This window comes from Drosophila kikkawai, chromosome X, assembly GCF_030179895.1.
Source record: "Drosophila kikkawai strain 14028-0561.14 chromosome X, DkikHiC1v2, whole genome shotgun sequence".
In the NCBI taxonomy this organism is placed as follows: Eukaryota; Metazoa; Arthropoda; class Insecta; order Diptera; family Drosophilidae; genus Drosophila; species Drosophila kikkawai.
In genome coordinates this window covers 17,268,362-17,282,009 of record NC_091733.1, presented here as the reverse complement: position 1 = coordinate 17,282,009, position 13,648 = coordinate 17,268,362, and the positions used below count along the sequence as shown (strand labels likewise).

Below are 13,648 nucleotides of genomic sequence, written 5' to 3'. Positions count from 1 at the left end.
TTCTCTACGGGAAAATCAATATAGAAAATATAAAAATTGAATACCCTTTCTGGTTAAAGGAGCTCTACCATCAGAGCTACGCCAAGGTGGGCGTCATCTTTGCCAGCGTGCCCAACTTCAATGAGTTCTACACTGAGATGGATGGCTCTGATCAGGGTTTGGAGTGCCTCCGGCTGCTGAACGAGATCATAGCGGACTTTGATGAGCTCCTAAAGGAGGATCGTTTCCGGGGCATTGACAAAATCAAGACCGTGGGCAGCACCTACATGGCCGTGGTGGGTCTCATACCCGAATACAAAATCCAACCCAACGATCCCAACTCGGTGCGGCGCCACATGACCGCGCTCATCGAGTATGTGAAGGCCATGAGGCTATCCCTCCAGGAGATCAACAGTCACTCGTACAACAACTTTATGCTGCGCGTTGGTGGGTAGAATCTGTGGATATATACATATATCCCCCTTCTATATCCTTGGAATATCCATCCTTTAGGCATCAACATTGGGCCAGTGGTGGCCGGGGTAATTGGAGCCCGGAAGCCGCAGTACGACATCTGGGGCAACACTGTCAATGTGGCCAGTCGAATGGACTCCACCGGTGTGCCGGGCTACAGCCAGGTGACCCAGGAGGTGGTGGACAGCCTAGTGGGATCGCACTTTGAGTTTCGGTAAGTTTCAGAAGGTTTTTTCGGTTTTTTCCTTGAATTTTTATGTCTCGTATTCTCTTATAGCTGTCGCGGCACCATCAAGGTGAAGGGCAAGGGCGACATGGTCACCTACTTTCTGTGCGACAGCGGCAACAAGTCCTTAAACGGGGAGGTACGCAACGCCATGTCCCTGCCGCAGAGTTTGCATGCCCCGGACTATTACATGAAGGCCTCGCAGTTCCCGGAGAATCGCGTCAACACGGACACCTACAGCAAGAAGGAGAACGGTCACCTATATCCGGGTGGCGGCGAGGAGCAGCAACTTCTGCTGCAGCATCAGCACAAGCAGCTCGATCCGCTGCCGCTGCCTGCCCCGCAGCCACCGCCACCGCCGGTGCACCATCATCTGCACCAGCAGCAGCAGCAGCGGCTAAACAGCAAGCTGCAGAAGCAGCCCAACTTCATGGCCAACGGCGGACTGCCCAATATAAGGGAGAACGGGAATGGGAATGGAAATGGGAACGGGCACAATGGCGAACAGCAGCAGCATGGGGACTTCACTTCCACGACGACAGCGCCGGCTGCAGTGGCGGTTGTTCCCTTCCAGCACCAGCTACAGTTCCAGCATCCACACCCACACCCACATCCAGTGCAGCACCACCAAATCCTACTCCAGCACCAGCATCAGCTGCAGCTGCAGCACCAGCACCAGAACCAACCCGTTCCTCCGGTAATGTTGCGCGAGTTTAATATTATTGAGAACCCAACTTTGGGCGGCATCCGGCATCCGCAGTTGGAGCAGCTGCCGCCGCAGCACCATGGCAGCCTAGATCTAAACGAGATGGGCGGAAACATGGGCTTGGGCATGGGCATGGGTGTGGGTAGCGGCGGTGACTGCTTCATGATGCCGCGATCGCGAGATCGGGACTTACGCACCTATGCGCCGCCCTTTAACCAGCATGGCCATCATCCACTACTGCATCACCTCCATTCGAATCCGAACCCGCATCAGAGCCAGCATCAGCATCAGAACCCGCCATCGTCCACCAGTTTGGGCCTGGGCTATGGCCACTGCCGGGAGAGCGAGCCGCTATTGCATGCCAGCAGCGTCGCGCCGGTAGCCAAGGTGAGTGAAGACGCTGAACACCTGCTCTGGAGCAAGGAGATACTCCTCTGAACACAGCACAGTCCTGCTTGCTCTGTTCCCCAGTGCCAAGTGAATCTCAAATAACCAGTCCTTGGATCTGCCTCCTCCTTCTCTTCCTCCTCCTCATTCCATTCGTAACTAACATCTGAGAGACCTGGAATAGACTTCATATGAAAATGAGATGGTTTTCTCGTCTGAAAAAAAGCTTTTTAAAGTTTACCATTAATGATTGCTCTCTAAATTCAATTATTTGATTCATTTGGTTAATTTTGACCGTGAAATTGTATGGCAAATCAGTTATAGTTATAATTTTGATCTATATTTATGCAATACATAATACACAAAGACGGTTGTTATTGACTCTCTTCCCAAATTGATTTTTGGAAAGAATTTCCATATATTTTATAAATATATACAACAGATATTTCTAACTTTTGAGGCTTTATTTTTGGAAGATTATTCCTATTCGTCCTTAATGTGATAATTACAGACAGTAACTGAGATAGTTTATTTAATAATTAACGCTTAAATTCCAAATAAATTAATTAGAAGTTTAGAAATCATTAAAGTTCTTGAGAATTTTTACATTTAAGTCCTTATATATATATGATCCCTAAGTCCCTGACCCCAGATGGGTATGCTTGCTCTTGCCCCAGTTCCACCTTTATATATCTATTATTGTGTATATCCATATGTGTCTAACTCTCTGTGTCCGCTCTTTGCCTGCCTGCACATCTCTCTCTCTCTCTCTCTTTTTGTTTCTCTCTGTGTGTCGCTCATCTCCGACTAACCACGCCCCCAGATCATGCCCATGCAGCATGCGCCAAAGTACGAGCCACCACGTTACACTTCTCCCCACACCGTGTTGTCACAGCAGCAGCAGCAGCAGCAGTCACATCCCGCCCAGGATCAGCAGCCACAGCGTCAGTATGCCATGTATTCGCAGCAACAGCAGCTGCAGCAGACAACGCAGCAGCCACAGTTGCCCCCGAAGCCCGTGCTGCGTACGTACATGAAGCCGCTGCCAAAGCTGCCGCCGGCAGAGCTGGAGGAGAGTCGGGACATGTCCTCCACGGACGATCTTAGCTCGCGGCCACACTCGCCCTCGATGAGCAGCTCGGATGAGAGCTACTCGAAGACCACCGAGGGCGAGGGCGATTGTGATGAAAATCCGCCGCCGCCGCCACGGCTTCCCAATGGCGGCCAACTGCATCACCTGCAGCACCTGCAGCATCTCGCCCAGCATTTGCCGCAGCGCAACGGTCTGGTCAATCCCCTGCAATGGCTCTATCCCTGCGACATCCAGGTGGATCCCACCTCACCGGTGGTGGAGCAGCTGCATGACTTTGAGCTGAGCTCCACAGCCGAGAGCCAGGGTCAGGGACAGCACACCACCAGCAACACGACCACGACGACGACGAGCAATGCCCAGCAGAACGGCAAGGGCGATCCCAAGGTGGTGACCGCCACATCGGCAACGGGTGTGGTCAGTGCCATCACCGCCACCAAGTCACCCTTCGAGCGGGAGCTGCAGCGTCTGCTGAACGAGTCGACGCGAGCCCGCTGTCTGGCGGCTGCCACCACGGATCACACGACCAGCAATGGCAGCCGCGACATGAGCTACTCCCTGAGCAACGGCCGGCTGAGCTCAAGCAATGGCCATGGGCCAGCAGGATCCGGTTCGGGGGCGGGCAATGGCAGTGGAAGTGTCAGTGCTAGTGGCAGCGGCAGCAGCAATGGCAATATCAGTGGTGGCAGTGGCAGCAATTCGAACACGGGCAACAACAACGGCGGCCACAAGCAGCAGCAACAGCAGCAGGAGCACATGGAGCACCTGGAGCACGAACTGGTGTCTGGCAAGTTGCTGCCCGGAAGCAGCAGCTTCATGATTGCCAAACATCCGGTGGGCTTGGAGGCCATCAAGGAGATAACGCGCAACAAGAATCCCTCGGAGTCGAGCCAAATGTGAGTATGGCCATGAGATCAGTGATGGGAGGAGCAAGGTGGATCTGCCACCCATCACTGGCCATGACACGCGTGAGCCGCTTCCATTCCATATTCCCATTGAAAGTCATGTGGTGTGGGGTTCGCCGCTTTCATAACCGGTGGCTTCTGGTTGCTCCCTAACCTAGTTGTAGTTCCTCTCTTGAATCCCTGAAACCATGAGCTATAAGTTAAGGTGACTCCTTGTTGCAGGCAAACCTCGGACACGGAATCCTGCGAGATTCTGCACGAGAATCGCAACCAGCAGATTCAGGCCCTGGCCCTGCTGGAGATGCACTCGATCAAGGAGCAGCAGCAGCAGCAGCAGAGGTCACACCGCCAGCGACCACGCTCCAAGGAGCTGCAGTACAGCCACGAGAGCCTGGACGGTCTGGATGGAGTGACCCAGCAGCAGCGGCATCCACGCTACCACCACCATCACCACCACCAACAGAGGCAACAGCAGCATCAGCAGCAGCAGCAGCGATATAACCATTTGCAGAAGCAGGAGCAGGACGAGCGTGACGATACCGAGGACAACCTGGCCGACGAGGAGTTTGAAGACGATGAAGTGGGTCGCGATGTCCGCCAGAAGCGCCAACAAAGGCCCTCGGACCTCGGCCACAGGCCACAAAACGACGATGACGATGACGAGGAGCAGGAACAGCAACGGGATCGGGATCGCAGGGATGCGGCAGGGTATGGCCTGGAGGCCAATGTGATAAACGACGAGCTAAAGTATGGAGCGGCGCACCTCAACCATCAGTCCATGGACTCGAATCCCTTGGAGAGCCAATCGGAGTGGTCGGACGACGATTGCCGCGAGGAGGCCACAGGTGAGCTAACGATAAATAGGAGTCTCCAGAGTCAAGTGCAAATCTTAAATTCCAAACCTTCTCCCAACAGGTGGAGCCGAGTCAACTGGCTACATAACCGATGAGCCCGGCCTGGAGAACATCTCCCTGCTGAATGAGGCCGGGCTGACCGATGCCGAGGGCGCTCTGTCGGACGTCAATTCCCTGTACAATGCACCCGATGTGGACGACACCTCGGTGTCCAGCCGGGCCAGCTCGCGCCTGCTCAGCCTGGACTCGCTGAGCGGGCTCTATGACTGCGATCTGGACTCCAAGCAGGAGCTGGCCATTGTCAATGCCTCGCACAAGATAACCAGTAAGTTTGGGCCGCCGCCGCCGCCATCGCCGGCACAGTCGCAGTCGCAGACCCAATCCCAGAATCAGGCGCAGGCGGAAGAGCTGGAGTAGAGAGTAAAGATTGAAAGTACTTAAGAGGGGGAAGTGAAAAATGAGAAACTCGAAACGTTGTTATTGCTACAAATGCAAAATGGTGTCTATTAATTAACAAAAAGCATACATACATGTAAACCTAAAGCTAGAATATATGCATATACATATGACGTAATGCCCCTTAGGTATTAGCGAGACTCTCGTATACATAGTATATGCAGTTGAGATCTATATATATATAATACATATATATCTGTAGCTAGTAAGCAGCACGTACATCCAGTTAAGCGTTTCCAGTTACTATATCCCGCAAAGCAAAGCAAACTTAATCTATATTTCGCGATATGTGTAAGACCATGTATTCATCATTTAGTGCGCTTAGGACCTCCTAAGGACTCCCATCTGTTATTTATACCATATACTATATTATATGTGTGTGTATTTTGAAGCGAATTAATTGCATGACAAGTTTTGTAAATAAACCTAATAAAATATACAGAGACTGCGGCACACATTGAGCTGAAAGAGAGGATTGCAAAAAAGTCTCTTCTTTGTTTTTTTTTAAGTCCCTTTTTCCCCTTTTTCGGTTGCCACGCCTAGCGTCCCCGTGTGCCATTCTATGTAAACGAAAAGCTGGCCACATGCTTAGCTTTTGTGTATATTCCATGATATATGATATTGCGAATTTTCTACTTTAAGTTACACGAGAGAGGGGGCTGACTTGAAGTCGCCTCCATGATGGCAGCTGCACAACTAACACTTAATTCATTTGCTAAAGCTAATACCAGTCTATAACTCATAAGCCTTAGTTTTTACTCTCGACTTTTGTCAGTTTGGGAAGTTGTTCATAAGCAAGATGCGTAACGAGCCCGCACAAATTTGAGAGCGTTACGCATCATGAGGCTTTAAGAGTCTTTGTCTTATGCAAGAGAGAGAGAGAGAGAGAGAGAGTGAGAGCAGGAGAGAACAAACCCATAACTTGCTCTCTTTGATTGCACTTTTCTCTCTCTCTCTTTAGTCCTTGAAGGAAATATTCCAACAGCTACATAGGCTACGTTTCCTATCGACTGCAAATCATGTATGTACATAAACCATTTGATATAAAGGGAGGAGAAAGTAAGGAAAAAATGAATATTATGATTTACAACTACTAGGTCTTTAAGGAATGCAAAGAGACAAAAACATATTCTTGATATTGTTGCCCCGAGAAAATAGAAACAAAATAAAACCGAATCCTAAGCCCAAGCCCAAACAGAAACCAAACGAGAAACAAACAAATAAATAACAAAAACAAACTGTGCAAACAATACAAGTATATAATATATATATATATTCTAGAGAAATGTAAACAAACAAATCCATATTTTGTGTGTGAAATTTATCAAGTCCGCTAAATATTATTAATTAACGAGACACAAGCTACAGCAAGAACTGCAAACACAGCCCACAGATAAACTTCTTATGCAAATAAGTATATATAGCGCAGATCGGATATATAAACTTATGCAGAGTCAACCAGCTGGAATAAATACCTATATATATATATATATATATACACAGAGAATAGAGAGAGGTTGCAAAGAGAACATTTATCTATTTATTTTTCGGTACCAAAAAGAAAGCTAAGCAAGGGCAAAAAATAAAATATTATATGCAATGAGACAGCCACCGCCTGTCCTAGATCTACACAAAAGTTATGTTGACAACATCCGGCAGGACCTACATACATACAAGCATATACATACATATATATATATTATGAAATTGCAAAATTTGTATTGAATGTATGAGCAACTACTTGTAAAGTTGACAAAACTACCTTGTAAGAACAGAAGAACCCTACTAAAAAAATACTTCAAAAATGGCAGCATATCAAATATGTCAAATATATATAAATATATATATATGTGAATATATATATATATATGAATATGTATACACATGTTCAAGGGTTTTTTTATTTGTGGAATCAAGCAAGGGGTATCTTTCATATCGGGTAAGTAACTGTTCACACATGAACACGTATACATTTAAGAATTATCTTTAAAATGTTAACATGTTCTTTTAGTAACAATTTTTTTTAAGCAATTAAGGAAAGAAATTTCAGAACAACACATATGATTTGTTTTTGTAATCTACCAAGAGCGCCGAGCAGTTTTTAAGCGTGAATCCCCTTCGGGTGTTCTAAACTTAAGTGTATCGAGTAAATATAGACACAAGAGCATATAGAATATCGTATATATCTTCTATCTATATAGCTCCAAGTGCATTGACAGCGCCAAAATCTTCGGTGAGTTGAGATTGCCACAAATACAGGTGGCACGCTGCTGAAAATAAAGTTGAAAGAGGGCAAATATTGAGATAAATCGCACAAAAGGGGTAATTAAATATTATACACACCTGCCGGAATTAAACAATGGCCATTGTGGGTTTATTTTTTCTCTCTCCAAGAAGTGGAGGCTATAAAAGGTATTGAGCCATTATGCCATGGCCAGAAGGCACTATATCTAGAGATGTTGCGACTGCTTTTGGCCCTGATACCGCTGGCTCTGGTGCAAGGAGCCACCGACTACTGTGACTCCTCGCTATGCGGCACCGCCCAGCACATTGCCTGCAATAATAATGGGGTAAGTAAGCCTAAGAATTCACTCGTGGATCTCTTCTGATACCCTCCTGATCTTCTTTAGGCCTTTTCATCCAACTGCTCCACGAGTCCCGCTCCCAGGGCGGTGAACTTCAATGCCAAGCAGAAGACTCTCATCGTGAAGCTGCACAATACCTTAAGGAACAACCTGGCCAGCGGCAAGTTGACCAAATACAAGCCCGCCAAGCGAATGGCCACCATGCGTTGGAACAACGAGCTGGCCACGCTGGCTGCCCTCAATGTGAAGCAGTGCGAGATGAAACACGATGCCTGCCACAACACCAAGACCTTCAAGGCCAGTGGTCAGAATCTGGCCCTCTTTGGCTCTAGCGGCGATATAAGCACCACTGCGATGGCCAAGCTAATCAGAGACTCGGTGAATGCCTGGTGGAATGAGAAAAAGGATGCCAGCCAGGCCATTATGGCCAAGTATCCCAGCAACTACAGTGGACCGTGAGTTGGATTTTTTGCATTTACTTTGAAAAAACATATTATAAACTTATATATTATTGTTTTTTTATTTGGCAACAGGCAAATTGGTCACTTTACGGCCATGGCCCAGGAGAAGAACACCCATTGCGGCTGCGCTGCCGCCTTCTATGTGAAGGATGGCTGGAGTTATTACCTGATGGCCTGCAACTATGCCACCACCAATTGGATTGGTCAGCCTGTTTACCAGGCGGGCACCAAGGCCTCTGGCTGCAAGAAGGGCGCCAATGCCAACTATACGGGTCTGTGCAAGCTCACTGAGGTCTATAATGTTTAAAATTCCTAAAATTCTAAAATTTCTATTCAAATTCAAATCAAAAATTAAAAAAAATTTTTTATTTGGCAATATTTAATGTTGTTTATTTCCTAGCAGCTGTAAAAATATCCAAGCTGCTGGTCACAAACTTTCCTAGAGCTTTGTTGGCCTTTTCCACGCCTTTCCAGTTGGATTAACATTTGACTAGTGAACGGCACGTGCCGGACGGGGAATTGTTATAAACGGAGTAAACATTTAATGAGCTTTGAAACAATTAAAAATGTAAATCAAATATTTACAGGCAAGTAAATAAAGAAACGAAAGCAAACCTTGAGGGCAAGGGCGATGGGCAAGGGACTTTCTCAAGGGAAATTTCTATAAGAGATCTATTTATTATTATTTATTATTATTAAGCATAATTATTAGGCAGCTGCCTGAGAGTAGGCAAGGTTTTGTGGCAACAAGTTTAGTGGGAAATACTTTTCAAGGTTGCTATCTCAGTTGATATAAATAAATAATACAAATATAATTGATTTACAAGTTTTAAAAATGTAATACAAATATATTATCTTAAAGCCTGAGATTACTACACATATCTCCTTCTCTCTTTCATCTCAAATACTCAGAAATCTATATTTTGCCAGGAACAACACTGCGTATGCGTGATATATAGTACTAGACTTCATACATTCATCACTCATACGTACTGTGGTCTCCAGTTATATATTTATTTTCGAACACAAAGCTAACACTTGTCTTGTCCCCTGACCCTTTTACTATAGTTTATTTAACAAACTTCATAGGATAAATATAATGAGATACAAGCTGACACGTGTAATTAATATGAGTAAAACTCCTTGCTTCTCTCAACTCAAAGGGCATTCAAACTTCGTCGAGCCAAAAATGGGACTCCCCGTCTTGTTGTTTTCCCTTTCCTCAAATTACTCACCACAGCTCTGTTGATTCTTATTGTTTTTTTTTTTTTTGAATTGAAAACAATCAGTGATGCCAGCAGATTGGCGGCAAGCAACTCTCAGCTCCACACAGTTGTTTATCAGACCTTTTATGTGACGTCTTTTGGGTGGCAGCAGCGAGCTGTGGGCGGGTAGGTTGGTTGGTTGTAGCCCAGTAGTCTATGTATTTGAACGGCGGCGTAGCAGACTCAGCTGGGACAAATGAGACACTCCGGCGTAAATATTTAATCAAATGTTGATAAAGAAACTGCACGACCAAGTCTCCATAAAAGCCCTTCGTTCGCGCGGTAGTTCCAGCAATCAAGTCCGGAATAGCAAAATGCGCAGTCATAGTGGAAGCCTAGTCCTCCTTGGCCTCCTGGCCCTGGCCACCACCGTCTTGGCCACGGATTACTGTAAGAAGAGCTGTGGCACCACCCAAAATCTGGGATGCGACAACAATGGGGTGAGTGATCCTTTACTGGGCGACTGCTAAGCTTCAAAAACGATAAAGAAATGTTTTTTAAAAATATATACAAACCTATATAGGAATATAATAAGTTTGCTTATTATATGAAGTAACTTCTTGAGCCATTAGCAAGATAATAAATGTCAACAACAACAGAGGCAAGCAATTATATGGAAAACAACACACACCGGAGTTACCTCTGGTGTTATCTCCCACTTTTAATTGGTTTTCCAAGAATATTTAGTACCCAGAAAAGCATGAAAACACTTTAGATAAAGCATTAAAAACAAAAAAAAGGAGCTGTAAACGTTAATCCAGACTTACTTTAGTTTTTTTTCCTGGGAATAAGTATATTTTTTATTCTCTGTTCAGGCCTGGGACTCTAGCTGCCCCAGCGACGCCGCTTTGGTGACTCTTACCACCGCCCAGAAGGCCGCTCTGGTGGACAGGACCAACGAGTATAGGAACACCATTGCCGGCGGTCTGAATGCCAATCTGAGTGCCGCATGTCGCATGGCCACCATCAAGTGGAACGACGAGCTGGCCTACCTGGCCTCCTTGAACGTGCGTAGCTGCCAGATGCGCCACGATGGCTGCCACAACACCGATGCCTTCGACTGGTCCGGCCAGAATCTGGCCTGGATGGGCTGGTACAGTCCCTTGAATGTCACCCACTATGTGGAGTGGGGCGTGGACATGTGGTACAGCGAGCATGTGTACACCAAGCAGGCCTACATCGATGCCTATCCCTCGAATTACAATGGCCCGGCCATTGGTCACTTCACCGTCATGGTTGCCGATCGCAACACGGAGATGGGCTGTGCCGCTGCCACCTACTCCGTTTCGGGGCAATCCTACAAGGCCTTCCTCCTGGCCTGCAACTATGCGGCCACCAATGTCGTGGGCATCAAGATGTACACCTCCTGTCCGAAGGCGCCGGCCAGCAAGTGCACCACTGGCAGTAATCCCACCTACAAGAATCTGTGTAGCTCAAAGGAGGTGTACGATGTGAACAACATGTTCTATTGAACAAGTTTGATCCGATAAAGATGTGAGTGTGTGTGTGTGAGAACTTGACAGCTCATCATCAGCAATTATTCACTTGTGTTTGTATTTGGGAGAGGAGTTTCTATATGGGGTAGATATCCTTGAGAGTAGATCCGATTTATCCGATTTTAAATATTCATTGAAATATCACGCTGAATATGTTTTCGAAAATCTCTTCAAGTTTCATTTTTCGAAATTTAAAATATCGAAATATATCGCTTTCAACCTTACACTATAGATACTATAGTAAGACAGTATTTAATTGATTTGTTTCTAAAGGAACTTATTTATAGCATCAATATAATGCGAAAAAATACCCTTTTCTGATAATAGTCAACACGATAATAATATCGGGCTTGCCTTTCTCGATAAGTTATCGATTGATATCGATCGTTTGTTTTAGATCTAGGAAAGGTCGATAAAGTGCCTCATTATATCTATATAATCTTAATCCTACAACGATCAAGATATATCTTTGGATTACCGATTTTCAACCATCCCTAACCCTAGCTAAAATCCCCTTGAATTAATCTTTTATTTATTTTTTGTGTTTCTTTGTTCATTGCTCTTTGGGGCTGTACATGAAAACAAACTAATAAAATGTTATAAATCCGGTGGTTTTATTTAAATTGCGGTCGTATTTTTGGCTCTAATTGAACTAAGCAGCTAGTTGCCGTCTTTCCCGTCTGCACGAGTCTGCCCTGTCCGAGGAAGTGATCCATAAATTGATCGGCAATCTGTTCTGATAAGCCTCATCGGCTTCGAGTGTGTCTATCAATGGAGGTGACCTACCCCAAGTTGGAGTCTTGACCGCTTATCAGGGCCAGTATCCTGCCCAGAGATGTCAGGTTGGGTGTTTTTCTGTTTAGTTATATGTGATTTTTCAGTTGGTTACTATAGGAATATAATACTTTAGGGTTTTGACCATGAAAAATGCTTGGTTTTCAGATGCTGTCCAGGGGGAAAATTATAAAAATTAAACAGTATTCAGCTTTAATTTTGTTTAATATTTATTTATAAATAATAAAATTTATTATAATTTCTATTGGCGCAACACTGATCGCACCCCAAAGTCAATATCGAATTGGCACTCATAAATATTGATAGGAGATTAGATTTCGCTGGGAAGGAGCTCGTGTGATTTACAGTGGCACTTGGCCGCCCCCGATAAGTGCCGGAGCTGCGGCATATAAGCTCTCAGTCCAGGAGTTCTCGCTTTAGATCAGTCCATTCCTTGGGCAGGAAAACAACTCACAATGAAACTCGCTTTGGTTGCCATCCTCCTGGTGGCTGTGGGCCTGGCCCAGGCCACCGACTACTGCTCGTGGGACATCTGCAACGGTGGCTCCCACATTGCCTGCGGGCACAGCAACTGGTGGGACAGCGCCTGTCCCGGCGATGCCGAACTGATCGACATCAATGACGACTACAAGTGGGTCTTTGTCCACTCGCACAACGACAAGCGAAACTACATTGCTGGAGGCTATGATCCCAATCACAATGCCGCCTGCCGCATGGCCACCATGGAATGGGACGACGAGCTGGCCTACCTGGCCTCCCTCAATGTCCGGCAATGCAACATGGTCCACGACAGCTGCCACAACACGGACGCCTTCAAGTACTCTGGCCAGAATCTGGCCTGGCAGGCCTATTCCGGCAGCCTGCCCGACATGGGCTACATTCTGGACAACAGTGTCCAGATGTGGTTCGACGAGGTGCACAACTCCAACAGTGGCATCATTGATGGTGGCTATCCATCGGGCTACAGTGGACCGTGAGATCAAGTTGAGTTACTTGCTATTCCCTTTCCTTATTGGTTTGGTTTTTCTAGGGCCATTGGTCACTTCACCGTGATGATGTCCGAGAGGAATACCCGCGTGGGCTGTGCCGCTGCCAGGTATAACCGTGATGGCTGGAACCAGGTTTTGGTGGCCTGCAATTATGCCACCACCAACATGATCGGTCGCCAGATCTACTCCAGCTGTGACTATGGTTCCCAGGGCTGCAACTCCGGCAGGAATGATGAGTTTGGCAACCTTTGCTCTGCCTCCGAGTGGTATGATGTCAACAGCTGGTAGGGATCTGCTGGCTTGGAGAGATTAAAGCCCCCAATGAGATACTGATTTGTTATGTGTTCCTATGCTTCGGGTGGATATTGCTGGGGGGGATTGATCTTCCAGAAGTTCTGGTAGAAATCCTGAAATCAATCTCGAATCCCAGCGACTCAGATTGAAAGCTAACTGTGGCTCTAAAGCTACTGTTGCTTCTCTTGGTTCTGTTGCTCCTGATGCTTCTGTTGCTTCAGTTGCTTCTGTTGCTTCTTTTGCTTCTGATGATTCTACTTGTGCTTTTGGGAATCCCCCCATCGGCTGTGTAATCTCCTGGCGTACAGTTGTCGCGTTTGATTTGGTTCTTCCCTCCTCCCTACTGTTGCATTTCGGCACAAGGAATATTGCTTCCGGCAACTGTTGTCTATTGCTTCGATAAACCCTGATCCCCATGCTACACCTCATCCATCCAACTCATCCTGGAGCCACGAGCTGGAGTGCTTGGCGCGCTGTCATTGTTGTTACATGCCGAATTTGTCGTGAAATGTTCCTGGTAATCAATTTATGTGTTCCGTCGTCGCTAGTTTTGGGTGCTTTAAGCCGAGTCGCGGCGGCAGATGCTCCAAACGTGTTGTAGCCGCAAGCCGCAAAGTATTTCGGTGGGGGAGCAACAGGGAGAGGATGTGGGTGGGTGGGTTGCCGGAAATTCACCTGCGAAATTC

At 46.5% G+C, this 13,648-nt stretch overlaps 4 protein-coding genes and 1 long non-coding RNA gene across 12 annotated transcripts in view; 4 read left to right on the top strand and 1 right to left on the bottom strand.

Moving 5' to 3' along the window:
* Window positions 1-5,538, top strand: part of rut (adenylate cyclase rutabaga) — a 36,051-nt gene extending 30,513 nt beyond the window's left edge. For 2 of the 7 annotated variants that reach the window (XM_017162621.3, XM_017162620.3), the window contains 6 exons: window positions 60-426; window positions 493-667; window positions 731-1,772; window positions 2,596-3,758; window positions 3,990-4,612; window positions 4,683-5,538. In XM_017162621.3, the coding sequence (XP_017018110.1) occupies window positions 60-426; window positions 493-667; window positions 731-1,772; window positions 2,596-3,758; window positions 3,990-4,612; window positions 4,683-5,038 (3,726 nt within the window). In that variant the 3' untranslated portion in view covers window positions 5,039-5,538. Of the gene's footprint in view, window positions 1-59; window positions 427-492; window positions 668-730; window positions 1,773-2,595; window positions 3,759-3,989; window positions 4,613-4,682 lie in introns of those variants that run through there. The other 5 variants (XM_070287914.1, XM_070287913.1, XM_070287912.1 and 2 more) reach the window with 5 other exon arrangements.
* Window positions 5,539-7,489: 1,951 nt separating this feature from the next.
* LOC108071673 (venom allergen-1-like) lies at window positions 7,490-8,430 on the top strand. Its single transcript, XM_017162478.2, has 3 exons — window positions 7,490-7,647; window positions 7,708-8,117; window positions 8,196-8,430. The coding sequence occupies exons 1-3, from the start codon at window positions 7,534-7,536 to the stop codon at window positions 8,428-8,430; spliced, it is 759 nt and encodes a 252-aa protein (XP_017017967.1). The 5' UTR covers window positions 7,490-7,533.
* Window positions 8,431-9,354: 924 nt separating this feature from the next.
* On the bottom strand, window positions 9,355-10,283 carry LOC138929198 (uncharacterized). Of its 2 annotated transcripts, none has more exons than XR_011445652.1 (2): window positions 10,156-10,283; window positions 9,355-9,854 (listed from the first exon to the last, which is right to left on the bottom strand). It is a non-coding gene; the product is annotated as an uncharacterized lncRNA (long non-coding RNA). The 2 variants fall into 2 exon arrangements; XR_011445651.1 differs by having other exon boundaries at window positions 9,355-9,859; window positions 10,156-10,281.
* Window positions 9,667-10,928, top strand: Ag5r (Antigen 5-related). Its single transcript, XM_017162509.2, has 2 exons — window positions 9,667-9,828; window positions 10,204-10,928. Exons 1-2 carry the CDS (start codon window positions 9,703-9,705, stop codon window positions 10,858-10,860), a joined length of 783 nt encoding a protein of 260 aa, XP_017017998.1. The 5' UTR covers window positions 9,667-9,702; the 3' UTR covers window positions 10,861-10,928.
* Window positions 10,929-12,116: 1,188 nt separating this feature from the next.
* On the top strand, window positions 12,117-13,001 carry Ag5r2 (Antigen 5-related 2). The gene is made up of 2 exons (XM_017162529.1): window positions 12,117-12,652; window positions 12,710-13,001. The coding sequence occupies exons 1-2, from the start codon at window positions 12,135-12,137 to the stop codon at window positions 12,954-12,956; spliced, it is 765 nt and encodes a 254-aa protein (XP_017018018.1). The 5' UTR covers window positions 12,117-12,134; the 3' UTR covers window positions 12,957-13,001.
* Window positions 13,002-13,648: the final 647 nt, after the last annotated feature.